The 16,569-nt window shown below is 42.2% G+C and overlaps 2 protein-coding genes across 5 annotated transcripts in view; one reads left to right on the forward strand and one right to left on the reverse strand.

Annotated features, from left to right (window-relative positions):
• The window catches only part of dnajc7 (DnaJ heat shock protein family (Hsp40) member C7), a 39,322-nt gene extending 35,860 nt beyond the window's left edge, over window positions 1-3,462 (reverse strand). Inside the window, exon 1 of the mRNA XM_003222539.4 lies at window positions 3,231-3,462. Coding sequence (XP_003222587.1) covers window positions 3,231-3,346 — 116 coding nt within the window. The 5' untranslated portion in view covers window positions 3,347-3,462. The remainder of the gene's footprint in view (window positions 1-3,230) is intronic.
• Window positions 3,463-6,655: 3,193 nt separating this feature from the next.
• nkiras2 (NFKB inhibitor interacting Ras like 2) lies at window positions 6,656-16,016 on the forward strand. Of its 4 annotated transcripts, none has more exons than XM_062984643.1 (5): window positions 6,664-6,782; window positions 8,294-8,336; window positions 11,512-11,643; window positions 12,306-12,547; window positions 13,915-14,317. In XM_062984643.1, the coding sequence occupies exons 2-5, from the start codon at window positions 8,303-8,305 to the stop codon at window positions 14,026-14,028; spliced, it is 522 nt and encodes a 173-aa protein (XP_062840713.1). In that variant the 5' UTR covers window positions 6,664-6,782; window positions 8,294-8,302; the 3' UTR covers window positions 14,029-14,317. The 4 variants fall into 4 exon arrangements, with proteins under 4 accessions (XP_062840714.1, XP_003222475.1, XP_062840713.1 ...); XM_062984642.1 differs by lacking the exon at window positions 13,915-14,317 and adding an exon at window positions 14,348-16,016 and having other exon boundaries at window positions 6,676-6,782; XM_062984644.1 differs by lacking the exon at window positions 8,294-8,336 and having other exon boundaries at window positions 6,656-6,782.
• Window positions 16,017-16,569: the final 553 nt, after the last annotated feature.

Below are 16,569 nucleotides of genomic sequence, written 5' to 3' on the forward strand. Positions count from 1 at the left end.
TGAATGTTGCAAACAGCCAGCTTGATTAGCATTGAGTAGCCTTGCGGTTGCAAAGCCTGGGTGTTGCTGCCTGGGGGCATCCTTTGTTGGGGAGGTGTTAACAGGCACTTATCGGCTGTCTGGAATTCCCCTGTTTCTGAGTGGTGTTCTTTATTTACTGTCTTGATTTTGGTGTATTTTTTTTAATACTGGTAACCAGGTTTTGTTTATTTTCATGGTTTCCTCCTTTCTGTTGAAATTGTCCACATGCTTGTGGTTTTCAATAGCTTCTTTGTGTAGTCTGACACGATGGCTGCCAGAGTAGTCCAGCATTTCTGTTTTCAAATAGCATTCTGTGTCCAGATTGGTTCATCGAATGCTCTGCTATAGCTGACTTCTCTGGTTGAATTAGTGTGCAGTGCTTTCATGTTTTTTTTATTCGTGTTTGGGCACTGCAACTGGTTCAAAATATGGCAGCCAGATTGGTTGCAGGAACATCTAGGAGTGAGCATATTACATCTATCTTAAAGCCACTCCATTGGCTGCCAATTAGTTTCCGGGCAAAGTACAAGATGATGGTTTTGACCTTTAAACCGCTACATGGTTTTGGTCCAGGTTAACAAAAGGATCACGTTCTCCCATTCAATCCGCCCTACACACTTCGGTCCTCTGGGGGGCATTTGCTCCAATCAGCCAGAACCCAACTGGCAAGCATCACCAAAAGGACCTTTTCATTGGCTACCCCAAGGCTGTGGAAGTACCTGATGGTAGAACTCTGTCAGCTATTGGAATTTAAGACACAAGTGAAGCTCTGTCTCTACCTGACAAACTTTAAACATAAACACAAATTTTTTAATATGTATTCCACTGAGATGCGTTTCGATATGGAGGGACGTTTTAGTGTGTGTATTTGATTGTGTTTTTGCTGCGTTTATGTATTTTAATTGTTTTGTAACCTGTCTCGAGCCATGAGGAGAGGTGAGTAAGAAATAAAATTATTATTATTACTATTATCATTATAGAGTGGTTTGGATTTGGGGGAGTGTGTCACTGCTGGTTCTCCTGGACCTCTCAGCGGCTTTTGATACTATCTACCATGGTATCCTTCTGGGCCGTCTCTCTGGGATGGGGCTTAGGAACACTGTTTTACAGTGGCTCTGGTCCTTCCTGGAGGGGCGGACCCAGATGGTGGAGCTGGGGGACTCCTGTTTGACTTCCTGGCCTGTGGCCTGTGGGGTCCCTCAGGGTTCAATTCTGTCCCCCAATATTTACATGAAACCGCTGGAAGACATCATTCGGAGTTTTGGAGTTCGGTATCAAATTTGCGCAGACAACAACCAACTCTATTACTCCTTTCCACCAAAAGCCAATGATGTTGTTCCGGTCCTGAACCAATGCCTGTCATCAGTGACGGACTGGATGTTGCAATTAATCACCTTGATTAGCATTTAATGGCCTTACACTTTCAAAGCCTGGCTGCCTGGGGGAATCCTTTGTTGGGAGGTAGTCACTGGAAATAAATAAAGAACAACTCTCTGAAAACAAGGGAATTGCAGACATGAAACAATCTGGCCAACAAACACCTCCCAACAAAGGATTCCCCCAGGCAGGAAGCAGCCAGGCTTTGAATCTTCAAGGCCATTCAATGCTAATCAAGATGATCAATTGCAACATTCACACTTGCCTCAAACAGACAAGAGTTCTTTCTCCCAACCTGGACTTTCCACAGATATATAAGCCCCGCTTTCTTAGTTTCCAACAGACCACACACCTCTGAGGATGCCTGACAAAGGGCCCTTCCACACAGCCCTATATCTCAGAATATCAAGGCAGAAAATCCCACAATATCTGCTTTGAACTGGGTTATCTGAGTGTGGGATTTTCTGCCTTGATATTCTAGGACAGGGGTCCCCAAACTAAGGCCCGGGGGCCAGATACGGCCCTCCAAGGTCATTTACCTGGCCCCCGCCCTCATTTATAATACAATATTTTTATATCCGTTTTAATAATATAATATATTGTATATACATATTGATAATAATATTATTTTATACAGTATAATACTAATAATAATACCATATAATATTAATTATATTTGATATATTACATATAATATTACAGTATAGTGATATAGTTCCTGGGCTGTGGCACAGGCGGGAGAGCAAACCAGCTGCAATTAACTGCAATGAATCACTCTGACCAGGAGGTCATGAGTTCGAGCCCCGCTCGGAGCCTATGTTTATTTGTCTTTGTTCTATGTTAAAAGGCATTGAATGTTTGCCTATATGTGTAATGTGATCCGCCCTGAGTCCCCTTCGGGGTGAGAAGGGTGGGATATAAATGTAGTAAATAAATGTAGTAAATGAATAAATAAATAATTTTGGACTTAAGCTCGCCCAAAGTCTGAAATGAATTGAAGGCACACAACAACATCCTAATTAACCTGACTATCTCATTGGCCAGAAGCAGGCCCACACTTCCTATTGAAATCCTGATAGGTTTATGCTGGTTAAAATTATTTTCATTTTTAAATATTGTATTGTGCTTTCATTGTTATTGTTTTGCACTACAAATAAGATATGTGCAGTGTGCATAGGAATTTGTTGTTTTTTCCCTCCCAAATGATAATTTGGCCCCTCAACAGTCTGAAGGATTGCGGACCGACCCTCTGCTTTAAAGGTTTGAGGACCCCTGTTCTAGAATATAGGGCTGTGCAGAAGGGCCGATGGATGTGGGCAAAACGTCAGGCGAGAATGCTTCTGGATCTGCGCCATACAGCCCAGAAAACTCACAGCAACCCAATGAAATGCATTTTTGTTTCTTATATACTTCAGTGTCTACAGTGCCTTTAGCGGGCTTTGATTTGTAGGCAAAACGCCAGGAGAGAATGCTACTGGAACATAGCCATGCAGCCCGAAAAACTCACAGCAAGCCAGGATTAATGCAGTTTGTTTGACCGCACTTTAGCCGGCAAGGGCTTCAACCTCTCCTGCCCTCAGCAAACTACAACTCCCAGGGTGGCATAGCATGGAGCCCTGGCAGTTAAAGCGAGGTCAAACATGCTGGGGTGCAGAATTCTGGCAGTCAAGAACACTGAGAAAGGGGCTGACAGCCATGGCAATGCTGACTGCAGAGGGCCCGGCCAATGCTTCCATGGAGAGGGCCTGCTTTCCTGTGAAGCAGGCTCCACCTCCCCGTCCTGAAGCGAAGATGCTGGACCTTCCCGCCTGGGCAGAGGAGTCAGGCCTTACCTCCGCGTCTCCGACTCCTCGTCCTCATCGCCCAGCATCACCGGCGCCTCAGGATGGGAAGCCACCGTCGGGGCGGCCGCCATAATCACGTCGCAATCTCCGCCCGCCGACGCCATCTTGCTTCCTTGTTGCTGCAATCAACGGCCGGCGAGCCGGGAAAAGAGAGGGAGAGAGAGGGGGAGAGCGAGGCGAACGAGAGGAGGGCGGAAGAGGGAGAGAAAGCCCACTTCCGGGGAGGGAGAGAGGAGATGGGCTAGAGAGGTCGTTTCCGGTTGGTCAAATTCCGCCAAGAGGGAGCACACATCTGCATGTTAGATGGCTTAGGAATCAGCTGTTTCCCCCTTTAATAAGCAGTAAGAGCGCATAAAGCTTCTGAGAGCTTCTGTTCAACCATTTCAAATCTCCCTGCTTGAGCAATGATGGCATGATCTTCAGCATAGATGAAACTCTCTATCCCTTCTGGCAGTGGCTGATAATTCGTATAAATGTTAAGCATTGATGGAGCAAGCATGCTCCCCCGAAGGTGGAACATAAATCCCTATTAATTCATTTTAACTCTGGAGCAAGAACCCTGCTGGACTTTTGAATTATTCCGCTATCTGATACAATTGTTGCTCCAGGGTTATAAATGTCATTTCCTAATTGGTTCTATCGTTAAAATATGGAAAAAGTTTATTAAACTGCAAAAACATTATTTTTGTGGGACATCCTGCAGCACATTTTACTCTAGTTTTTCAGTGAATATCTCATCGAGTCTCAACCAATTCCACATAGTTTGTGGCAGCCACAAAAACAAAGTTTCCGGAGTGTAATGACTATTTTCAAAGTAAGGACCGCACAATTAAACAGGAATAACACTTTCAAATCAAGAATACAAAAGTTTTCACATTTTGTTTCTTCTTCTTCTTCTTCTTCTTCTTCTTCTTATTATTATTATTATTATTACAGTAGAGTCTCACTTATCCAGTTTTGCTTATCCAAGGTTCTGGATTATCCAATGCATTTTTGTAGTCAATGTTTTCAATATATCGTAATATTTTGGTGCTAAATTCATAAATACAGTAATTACAACATAACATTACTGCATATTGAACTACTTTTTGTTTTATAACATGATGTTTTGGTGCTTAATTTGTAAAATCATAACCTAATTTGATGTTTAATAGGCTTATTATCCAAGTTATTCGCTTATCCAAGGTTCTGCCAGCCCGTTTAGCTTGGATAAGTGAGACTCTACTATATTATTACTACTGAGGACTGTGTGGACACAGGCAAAAGCCAATGGCTGCAGCGTGTGCTTTATTCCTCTGTTATGATTTTTGCCACCTTGCAAAAATACAATAATCCAGGATGGGTGATGCCTGGCTCATCAACAGTCCATGTGAAAAAGATCTTGGAGTCTTCATGGACAACAAGCTGAACATGAGCCAACAGTGTGATGCAGCAGCTCAAAAAGTCAATGGGATTTTGGGCTGCATCAAAAGGAGTATAGTGTCTAGATTGAGGGAAGTCATGGCGCCTTTGTATTCTGCTTTAGTTAGAACTCACCTGGAATACTGTGTTCAATTCCAGGCACCACAGTTTAAAAGATATTGTCAAGCTGGAAGGTGTCCAGAGGAGAGTGACTACAATGATCAAAGATCTGGAGACCATACCTTATGAGAAACATCTTAAAGAACTGGGTATACCTCAAAATCTCTGAGGATGCCTGCCATAGATGTGGGTGAAACGTCAGGAGATTCTACTTCTGGAACATGGCCATACAGCCCAGAAAACACACAACCCTGTGATTCCAGCCATGAAAGCCTTTGACAACACATAGAACTGGGTATGTTTAGCCTACGGAAAAGAAGGTTGAGAGGAGACACGATAACCATGTATAAATATGTGAAAGGACGTCATAAGGAAGAAGGAGCAGTGTTGGTTTCTGCTGCCCTGGAGACAAGGACACGGAGCAATGGCTTTAAATTTCAGGAAAGAAGATTCCACCTGAGCATTAGGAAAAACCTCCTGACTTTAAGAGCTGTTCAACAGTGGAACTCTTTGCCCTGGAGTGTGATGGAAGCTCCTTCCTTGGAGGCTTTTAAACAGGCTGGACAGCCATCTGTCAGAGGTGCTTTGATTGTGCTTTTCCTGCATGGCAGGGGGTTGGACTAGATGGCCCATGTGGTCTCTTCCAACTCTATTATTCTATGACCCCACTCTGATGTTGCTTGATCCCACCTATTCCAGTTTTCATCTGTCATATTTAGTCAAATTTGGTTTTTCTGGGGAAGCATAATAGAAAGATACATCATTATTATTCCTGTAGTGATATTACTTCCCTCCTCTACACCAGTTGTTTCCCAAACTGTGTTCCACAAGGCCCTAGGAGTGCTGCAAAAACATTGTAGGGATTCGGCAAACGAACAGAACAACAACAGGAACAACAAAGCCACCCTTAAAATCCAAATCAAAACAGATTTGAAAATAAAACCACTCAAGACCAAGTATTCGATGTCCCTATACTGTGAAAACCCAGGGAGTACAGGTTCTCTTCAAGCAACCTTTCACCTTATGCTTGGACCAAATGTCGAAATAATTTGGATCCCACATCGGATTTATGTATTTGGCTGTTGGACATAAAGCCCAATTTCAAAACTATAAATACAATAATGAAACAATTTGATCCATCACATGACATGTGAGTACAATATTTTCTTGTATCAGAATAAAGGTTTGTGCTTATATTTAAAATATTATCACTTTGTTTCCAAATCTATGTTATACACCACACTCAGGCCCCATCCAATCATGTTGTTGTTGTTGTTATTATTATTATTACAGTATTTATATTCCGCCCTTCTCACCCTGAAGGGGACTCAGGGCAGATCACATTGCACATATAAGGCAAACATTCAATGCCATAACATAGAACAGAGACAGACGCAGGTACGGGCGGGCCTCGAACTCACGACCTCTTGGTCAGAGTGATTTGTTGCAGCTGGCTTCTAACCAGCCTGTTGTCTTCAGAATGCAGTTTAACTGCATTGAACTGCATTGTATGAGCCATATAATGCAGCTCAATGTAAATAAACTGTATTCTGAAATTGCATTATATGGCGAGGTAGATAGGGCTTCAGGTAATAGGAATCAATGAAAGAAGGAAGAACTTTGTGGGTTCATAATGCTTTGCAACAACAATATAGAGGTATAGTGTTAAAGTTCTGTGGGAAAAGTATCTTCTGAAGGTTTCTATGACTGAAAACATTTGAGATCCACTTCTCTACGCAGTTTCCCCTCCCATCTATACAATGTATTATTTCTGCACCATGTAGTGACTATTTGGTTTTGATCTCTATTTAAAAGGATGTCCAGAGGTAGTGCATCAATTTCCTGGCAAGGACAGGAAAATGCATTATTTTAGATGCAGCCCTAGATGGAGCTGTGGGCTGCGTTCTCCTCTTTCTTGGTCTCTCCTTCCAAACTTGTCTACATTTGATCCCTCCCCTTTTGAGTGAGAGTGAAGGCAATCTGAAAGCAAAGAAGGAAGGAGGCAGGTGCCTTGGCAAGGTAAGCTCAGATCCTTACCTGGGCAGGTGCTTTTCAATCGCCTGCATTGGCTTTTGCTGCTGCTGCTTTCTCAGGCCAGTCGCTTAGGCAGAATGCACCCTTTCAGAAAAGCCATAGGGTTCTTCTGGATCTGCATCATCATGTTGCATGACATTTGACACCTCTAATTCCTGTTTCAGGTTCCAGGGGAGGGTACATCTACACTGCAGAATTAACACAGTTTGATACCATTTCCATAGGCTCCAGGGAGTTAACAGCTAATCCTGACTGTTTAGTTAGTCTGCCAGTATGGTTTTGGAAAAGAGCCTTGTGCTGCCTAAAATATTACAGATTTATTGCAGCATTATCTTGAGTCAATTTTGTCAGATGCAGGTGGAAAGAACAGGGGAAAAATACAGATGGTTATGTGAAAAATCATGAACTGTAAGGATCTACCTCTGTGCCTCTTCACATGGGATGTTGCTATGCAGAGCTACATGTATACAGTATTTAAAGAGCGATTTGTAAACCGTGGCAATGATTGTCATTATTCATAATAATAATAACAATTTATTATTCATAATAATACATGCAATTATTATTCAGGTTTTTTGTGTATTTTAATATGTATTTTATGGAAATATGTTTCAATATGTGTATTCTACGGAGTGTTTTTAAATGATTATGTGCTTTGATTATATGTTTTAGCAGTGCTGTAACCTGCCTCGAGCCGTGAGAAGAGGCGGGTAAGAAATAAGATTATTATTATTAGCCCCCCGTGGCGCAATGGGCTAAACCTTTGTGCCAGCAGGACTGCTGACTGACAGGTCAGCAGTTCGAATTCAGTGAGAGGGGTGAGCTCCCTCTGTCAGCTCCAGCTCCCCATGCAGGGACATGAGAGAAGCCTCCCACAGGATGGTAAAAAATCAAACATCTGGGCATCCCCTGGGCAATATCCTTGCAGATGGCCAATTCTCTCACACCAGAAGCAACCTGCAGTTTCTCAAGTCACTCCTGACACGAAAAAATAAAATAATAATAATAATATAATTATTGATTTCTTACCTGCCTCTCCTCATGGCTCAAAGTGGGTTATAACATAGCTAAAACACATAAGTATTATATCAAATACATATATTAAAATGTATTTCTACAAAATACATATATTCAGATACACAAAACTAAGATTAAAATTTAGTGAACACAAGACAGGAATTTATAATTCATGATGAAAACTAGCTGGATTAGTAACAGTTTCTGTTTTATTCTTTAATGCTGCACTTGCAGTGGTCAAGGAACTTGTGGTCCTCAGTATAAAACAGCCCTTGCAGATAAAGTCCTATTTTTTGATCATGCATGCATTTTAATTGGTCTAATGCAGGGTGAAATATGACTGCATTGTGGGTGATATGATTATGCTGGCAGAACTGTCCTCACCCACATGTCATATTTTCTCACATGATATGTATAAGAAGCACCCCTTCTTTGGTGATATTTATCACATTGTGTGTTTTCCTACCATGTCTTTTCAGTCCCAGCTGATGAGGGCAGAGAAAGCACAGTTTCTGGTATCCTGTAAGTGACATATGCTGATAGATGTTGCACTATGCACAATGACTGAATGGAGCAATGAGCAAAGGATACGTCTTTAGTGGTTCTCAACTTGTGCGTCCTCAGGTGTTTTGGCCTACAACTCCCAGAAATCCCAGCCAGTTTACCAGCTGTTAGGATTCCTGGGAGTTGAAGGCGAAAATATCTACGGACCCACAGATTGGGAACCACAGCAATGCCATCAAAAGCAGACCAGTGTAGCATGTGAATGTACATAACCTCTATGCATTGTACTTTGCAATGGCAGAATGGGTTGCCATCCATGCACGTTGGCCATGGATCCACATACACTGCTTTATGTTGATATGCAATGTAGAGTCTGTGTAATGTAGTCTGTGTAATCTCCATCATCCATCAACAGATGTTTATGATATGCTGAAATGTACGATCTTGGCTAGTATGAGGCTATCATGATGCAAGCCCATCGCATTTCCCATTACTTAAGTTCCTTATTGTCATAATGAACCAGCTCCTTAATTTATTTATTAGTATATTTATGATGTTCAGGTTGAATTTGGCTTATGGTGACTTAACCTAGAAATTTTTTTGAGCCTGGAGGCAAGATTTATTCAGAGTAAGCTTGCCCTTTGCTTCCTCTGAGACTGAAAGTGTATGACTTGACCTTGGGTCACCCAGACCTCATCTATAGTGCCATATAATTTAGTTTCAAACTGCATTATATGTCAGTGTAGATGGGGCCCCAGTGGGTTTCTGTGGCTGAATGGGGATTTGAACCTTGGCCTTTCAGTCGTCTAGTCCAGCGCTCAGACCTGTTCATCATGTTGCTTTTTTGCATGAATATAAAAATATTTATGGTACATCCCACCCTATAGCTGAGGATCTCTGGGTAGCGTACAATAAAATAAGTTCAAAATAGATGAGAACAGTAAGAATAATTTTAGAATATTAAAAACATATTTAATTATTTGATATTTAAAATATAAGACAATTTAAAAATGGTGGAACAATTTAAAAACAATGACTAGCATTTTATATTGCAGTTACAGATTTATAACCTAGAGCTACAGATCTGTAATTGCTCCATAAGTAAAGGTAAAGGTTTCCCCTGACATTAAGTCCAGTCATGTCTGACTCTGGGGGTTGGTGCTCATCTCCATTTCTAAGCCGAAGAGCTGGCGTTGTCCATAGACATCTCTAAGGTCATGTGGCCGGCATGACTGCATGGAGTGCCGTTACCTTCCTGCTGGAGTGGTACCTATTGATCTACTCACATTGGCATGTTTTCTAACTGCTAGGTTGGCAGAAGCTGAAGCAACGGCGGGCACTCACTCCGCTCCCGGGATTTGAACCTGGGACCTTTCGGTGTGCAAGTTCAGCAGCTCAGCGCTTTAACACACTTCGCCACCGGGACTCCATACTCAATAAAAATATGCAGTCATGATCGTGGTGCCACTGATAATGTTCCCCAAGACCACCTTGACAGACAGCAACTACATTGAGCAAAGGGCTCTTCAGCGTCTGCTGAGACTTCTAGCTACTGCCCACCAGCAAATGGGACTGAAACAACAAGAAGCCTGACCTAATTGCAGTTGGATTGCTGTGAGCTTTTAGGGCTGTATGACCACATTCCAGTTAGTCTCACCTAACGCTTTGCCTGCATCTGTGCCTGGCATCTTCAGAGGTTCTGTTGGCAGTGAGACAAGTGGAGTGTATATATATACCTGTGGAGTGTCCAGAGTAGGAGAAAGAACCCTTTAAAGAAAGTGTGAATGCTGTAATTAGTAAGCTTGAATTAGCATTTGAGTTGTTTATTCGTTCAGTTGCTTCCGACTCTTCATGACCTCATGGACCAGCCCACACCAGAGCTTCCTGTTGGCCATTGCCGCCCCCAGTTCCTTCAAGGTCAAGCTAGTCACTTCAAGGATACCATCCATCCATCTTGCCCTTGGTTGGCCTCTCTTCCTTTTTCCTTCCATTTTCCCCAGCATTATATTTTCCAAGCCTTCCTGTCTTCTCATTATGTGGCCAAAATACTTCATCTTTGCCTCTAATATCCTTCCCTCCAGTGAGCAGCCAGGCATTATTTCCTGGAGGATGGACTGGTTGGATCTTCTTGAGGTCCAAGGCACTCTCAGGATTTTCCTCCAACACCACAGTTCAAAAGCATCTATCTTCCTTCGCTCAGCCTTCCTTATGGTCCAGTTCTCGCAACCATAGGTTACTATGGGGAATACCATTGCTTTAACTATGCAGATCTTTGTTGCCAGTGTGATGTCTCTGCTCTTTACTACTTTATCGAGGTTGGCCATTGTTCTCCTCCCAAGCAGTAAACTGATTTCCTGGCTGCAGTTTGCATCTGCAGTGATCTTTGCACCTAGAAATATAAAGTCTATCACTGCCTCCATGTATTCTCCCTCTATTTGCCAGTTATCAATCAGTCTGGTTGCCATAATCTTGGTTCTTTTGATGTTTAACTGCAACCCAGGTTTTGCATTTGAGTAGCCATGAAGTTTGCAAAGTCAATCAGTGAGGGTAGAGGTAGCCTGGTCTTTGTTGGCTACAGCAGTGGCTTTCAACCTGTGGTCCCCAGTGTTTTGGCCTACAACTCCCAGAAATCCCAGCCAATTTACCAGCTATTAGGATTTATGGGAGTTGAAGGCCAAAACATCTGGGGACCAACAGGTTGAGAACCACTGGCCTAGAGGCATCCTGTTTGGGAGGCGTTAGCTGGCCCTTGATTGCTTGTTGTCTGGGATTCTCCTGTTTCTGAACGGTGTTCAGTATTTACTGTCTTGATTATGGTGATACTAGTAACCAAATTTTGTTCATTTTTATGGTTTCCTCCTTTTTGTTGAAATTGTCCATGAGCTTGTGGATTTCAATGGCTTCTCTGTGTAGTCTGACATAATGGTTGTCAGAGTGGTCCAGAATTTCTGTGTTCTCAAATAATGTTCTGTGGACATTCCACAGGTATATACACTATACTGCCAACAGAACCTCTGAAGATGCCAGCCACAGGTACAGGCAAAACGTTAGGAGAGAATGCTACTGGAACATGGCCATACAGCTCCCAGAAATTCTAAAAAAAACCCTAACAAAAACAAAACCCAGCCCTAGGAATGTGTATTTTTGTGCCTCATACATTTTTTCTCTTCATCTCCCTACTCTCATTTCATAGCTTCCTGTATTCATCCTTTTTCTCCTTCTGACAAGAAGATGGGGAAGAGTTGCAAAGTGGTCGTCTGTGGGCAAGCATCAGTTGGGAAGACCTCCATCCTGGAGCAGCTTCTCTATGGGAATCATGTGGTTGGTGAGTGAGGGCCCTCGTGCCTCCTTTCCCCGCTGAGCAATATAGCATGGTCTTCATTATTAACATAACTTTATATTAAAAAAATAGGGATTCACTGATTTTGCTTCCAGGATACATCACTCACCCAAATCCATGGATGTTCAAGTCCAATTATATACAAAGGTGAAATAAACTTGTGTCCCTTATATAAAATGGCAAAATAAAGATTTGCTTTTTGGATTTTGAAAACAAATATTTTTAAACCCTGGATGGTTGAATCCATGGATGCAGAATCTAGATACAGAGGGCGGATTGTATATTTAATACAAGACTATAATAATTTAATAGAATATAAATATTATACCAGTGGTGATCGGCACACTGGATGCAGTGCCTAAAGACCTTGGCCAGCACTAAAAAGCAAAGTTAGGTGCCTTCCATGTAATCTTTTTTTTTGGGTCTCATTTTCTACCTGTTATGCCCTTGTTAATATCTCAGGAGTCCCTGCTAGGGAAAACAACAACGTGAATTAAAATACATCAAAGAAATGTTAGTTAGTAAAACATGCTGTGGATATTGTTTGTACCAAGGCCCAGAAAAAAAACCAAAACTCTTCTGCTCAAAGATGATAAGTGTTTATTCCTGTAGAAGTGATTACTGTGTGCTTTCTTGGCTCTTTGCAGGTTCTGAGATGATTGAAACCCAGGAGGACATCTATGTGGGCTCCATAGAGACAGATAGAGGGGTGCGGGAACAGGTGCGTTTCTATGATACTCGAGGCTTGAGGGATGGGATGGAGCTGCCCAAGCACTGCTTCTCCTGCACAGACGGCTATGTCTTGGTCTACAGCATTGACAGCAAAGAGTCCTTCAAGAGGGTGGAAGTACTCAAGAAGGAGATAGACAAGAGCAAGGATAAAAAGGAGGTAGGTGAACAGTCCTTTTGCACTTTTTCAATTTAATTGTCTGGAGGAGATCCCATGTACATATAGAAACAATTCCTTTGTGTCATGTTGATGATGTTTCTAAGCCTCATGCTCAGGTCTGGCCTTGGATTAAGCCAAAGGAAGCTAATGACTCTTACAGCAGATGGCAGGATACACAGAATAGTGACAAAGTTTTGGAAGGCATGTGTGTGTCCTACAGTGACTTGTGCCTCATTAGCCTTATTGCTGCTCTCAGGTGTGGTGGAGGAAATGGTGCTGTTACCTGTGCTGAAGACAGATTCAGTTGACAGTCTAGTTGGCTTCTGTATGTGGAATGAAAGTCGCATTTCAAATCAGAGAGGACCTCAGAGAAACTGTGGTTGAGGCTTAATATTTCATGCTTTGGGCCTCACCTCCTGTGACATCTTTGTCCCTGGCTTTCAGGTTTGGGCTGTGAAACCTCAAGGCCCATGATGCTCCTGATACTGCAACCCTAGTGGGCTGACATGAACAGCTGGATGTTCAGCCACTCTGGACCCAGTGTAGATTGTGTCACTGTCAATTTGGGTACTTAGATGTGATATTCCAGAACCAGAAGTTACCTCTGGGTAATTTTGGGAGAGATATTTTTTCCCTATTTTAGGATGGGGCCAAAATAGAATTAGAATGCTAAACGACACTACTAAATGACTCTACTAGAGCCATTTTGGTCTGGAAGTATTTTTGAACTCAGAGTTGCATGTAGCATAATTATCACAGCTGGACAGAAATATCAAAAATGTTACTATTTTGCATTACAACTCCCAGAAACTCAGGCAGCATGGATACTGGAGAGGGAGAGGTGCTATGATTTATAGTGTGCATTTCTAGGTTTAGCTGTTATTCACTGTACTATCTCATTCTGAATGGCTTACGGCAATGGTTCAACCTTGGGTTCCCAGATGTTTTGGTCTACAACTTCCAGAAATCCCGGCCGATTTGCCAGCTGTTAGGATTTCTGGGAGTTGAAGGACAAAACATCTGGGGACACACAGGTTGAGAACCACTGGCTTAAGGGCATTGATGGGAACAGTGTGAGCTGCATGCAACACCCAGTTGTTCTCCATGCAATCTTCTGTGCTCTCACAAACACCATTAATTTTCCCATTATCACCTGTGAACTGGCCATCATTTTCTATCAGCAATTCAGTTGCAACCAAGATATCTGGGGCAAGAGGCCATGATTTTGTCCGGTGCTTCACCCTATTCCTCTGTGAACAATTTAGGAATTAGGCATTTGTATGAAAATGGCTATCTGCCTCCCCCCAGTAGACTCAAATCAAGAAAAATCTTCATGAGAACCAACACTCCTCTTAATGTTCCCCCAGCAACAGCAAGAGTATCTCTCTGGGCAGCTAAACAAGAAAATCCAAATTGAATGGCCTCTCACGAGGGTCTGCTTCCAGGGGCAAACCAAGAATGGGCAACTTGGAAGTCCCTGAACAGACTTAGAAATGGAGTGGGCAGATCAAAAGACAACCTGGCAAAATGGCACTACCTAAAAGAATCCTCCACCTGGTGTGACTGTGGAGCAGAATAGACAACTCTGCATCTGTATGCTTGTCTGCAATGTTCTGCCTCATGTACAGAGGCTACAGACAATGTGCTCGGCATTGCCCATTTTTGGTCAAAAGATATTTAGTTTGTGCGCCTTCTATTTTTATCAGTTTTATACTAATTTATGCAATGTTTTTGATATGAAATAAATAAATGAAAAGGTGTTTCCATTTTCTTTCTGTTTTTCTCACTGAATCTGAGCAGGTCACCATTGTAGTCTTAGGCAACAAGTGTGACCTCCAAGACCAGCGGCGTGTAGACCATGATGCTGTGCAGCACTGGGCTAAGGCAGAGAAGGTAAAACTATGGGAAATCTCAGTTGCTGATCGCCGGACCCTCATTGAGCCCTTTGTCTACCTGGCCAGCAAGATGACACAACCACAGAGCAAGTCTGCCTTCCCACTCAGCCGCAAGAACAAAAGCAGTGGATCTGTGGATGGGTGAAAGCCTCACGCACTGTGCCCACTATCTCTTGTAAAAAGGCATGCCTATGCAAGGCTGGTCTTCCCATGAAGCAGAAACTTCCAACAGCTGATTACAGATGTGGCACTCTTTTCCTTCCTTTCTCGCTTTCTCTCTCTGTCGTTTTTTTAAAAAGAGAAAGTGCCAAATTTAGGATGGCAGGAAATCATTATTGAATTTTCCACTTAAAATATTGTGGGTTTTTTTTTGTTTTGCTTAAACCATGCTATACATACAGTTCAGGCAGGTGCCAATTTTGTGATAAAATTGGGTGAAGGGGGGAGGTTACACTATAGAGTTTTAAAAATAGCTTTAAGAAGACATTTTAGTTTTGCAGATCATATGCATTTTAAATTTGGATGCCTCAAAAGATACCATCCGGTACTTAATTTGGGTTTGGAAGATCAGCATGTTAGAGAAGAGACCCGTGAATGATTCAGTGTTGGTGATGGTGATCTAAACGTCTTTCTCCTCTTCTCCCTGCTGCAGGAGTTACAGATTATGTGGGATAACTTGTAGCTGCAGACCTGGGAAGGAAGTGGGGGAAAGGACCCCATTTTACTCATAGGAAAACGTTTGGCCAAGCTAATCCTACATGTTCTCCTTTAGATGGCACTCTTGCTCAAGCTAACATGTATATCCGTCTTTGATCTATAGTGGAAGCTATTTCTAAGTAATTTTAGTAAATGACTGTGTTTCTTAAGACAAGAAGGGAAAACAGAGTCATAGCTGGAAGGGAAACAAATATTTTAAGACTTCAATAACAGATGTTTAAGGAGAAGTCTGATCCCAGAAATGGAAATTCAATCTCGAGGAAGCTGATCATGTATTTAAAAAGCTATCCCAGTTCATTAGGTGGATTTCGTTTGGATGGGAATGAATAATTTTTCCAGACATTGTGATGATTCTTCTCTGATCTGGACAACAAATGTGAAACAACGAGAACAGTTTGTTGTATCAGCTTCTTGATCAATTTTACTTAAACCAATGCTCTTGTCTTCATATATAATTTACCTGGGAAGAAATGTCATCAAGCATTGTGAACTGACTGTCTTTTGCAGGCATGATTAAACTTGAGCCCTCCAGGTGTTTTGGACTTCAACTCCCACAATTCCTAACAGCCTTAAGAATTGTGGGAGTTGAAGTCCAAAATACCTGAAGGGCCCAAGTTTGCCCATGCCTGGTCTACAACATCCATAGACTTAGGCTTAGTAACTCTTGAAATTCCTTTGTCTGTAATTATGAATCATTAAGTGTGAATTAAAATTCAATTTTAGTAGTACTCTGCACTGCTTATCCAGTACCAAGGTTTTACCAAGCGCAGGAAGGTACACAGAAAGACTGTGAGAAGCATGAACAACTGGGGAGCTCAATCCCTATAAGAAAATTAAAATATCTTACATTTCTCTGACACCAGTGTGGAAATGATTATTATCCTTAAGGCCTCCCTTTTGTCTTTTCATTTTTCATACTGGAAAGGGATAACCAGGGAAACAGTATAAGTGACCAGGTTGCATACTAAATGTAGACACAGAAATGTGCATGCACACCCAAACCCACAGGATATAAATGTGGAGAGTGATGACAACTTGGTGAGCTGCAGCTTTGACTCATCTGCTGGTTGTATGCTTTCCCCAAAACTAAAGCTTCTCATGCTCTGACGCTTGAGAAGTTTACCCTGCTGTCAAAATGGCAAGGCTGCCAAACTTGTCCGTAAGAGGGTGCTAAAATCCACACATTTTTCTACAGTGACCTAACCCAAGTTGTTGACCTCTGATGCTTTGCTAATGTGTTCTTCACCTCAATTGTGGTCCCCAGAGCCTGGCAAACACTTCAGCCTCAAGTGCAGTGCAGGGGAAGGTATGAGTGTGCTCATACATAGTTTGCAAACTCCTCTCACTTTTCCTGAAAGCCTTGACTAGCTACATGTTCATCACCAGATGCTTCTCTAAAGCTTCCTTTCC

The sequence above is a fragment of the Anolis carolinensis genome, chromosome 6 (assembly GCF_035594765.1).
Source record: "Anolis carolinensis isolate JA03-04 chromosome 6, rAnoCar3.1.pri, whole genome shotgun sequence".
Taxonomy (NCBI): Eukaryota; Metazoa; Chordata; class Lepidosauria; order Squamata; family Dactyloidae; genus Anolis; species Anolis carolinensis.

What these genes read in the sequence shown, in the direction of transcription:
- nkiras2 (XM_062984642.1), top strand. Translation starts at nt 8,303, where the DNA reads ATGAGGGCAGAGAAAGCACAGTTTCTGGTATCCT. An exon ending in AGCACAGTTTCTGGTATCCT is followed by an intron (nt 8,337 to 11,511) that starts GTAAGTGACATA and finishes CTCATTTCATAG; the next exon opens with CTTCCTGTATTCATCCTTTT. An exon ending in CTATGGGAATCATGTGGTTG is followed by an intron (nt 11,644 to 12,305) that starts GTGAGTGAGGGC and finishes GGCTCTTTGCAG; the next exon opens with GTTCTGAGATGATTGAAACC.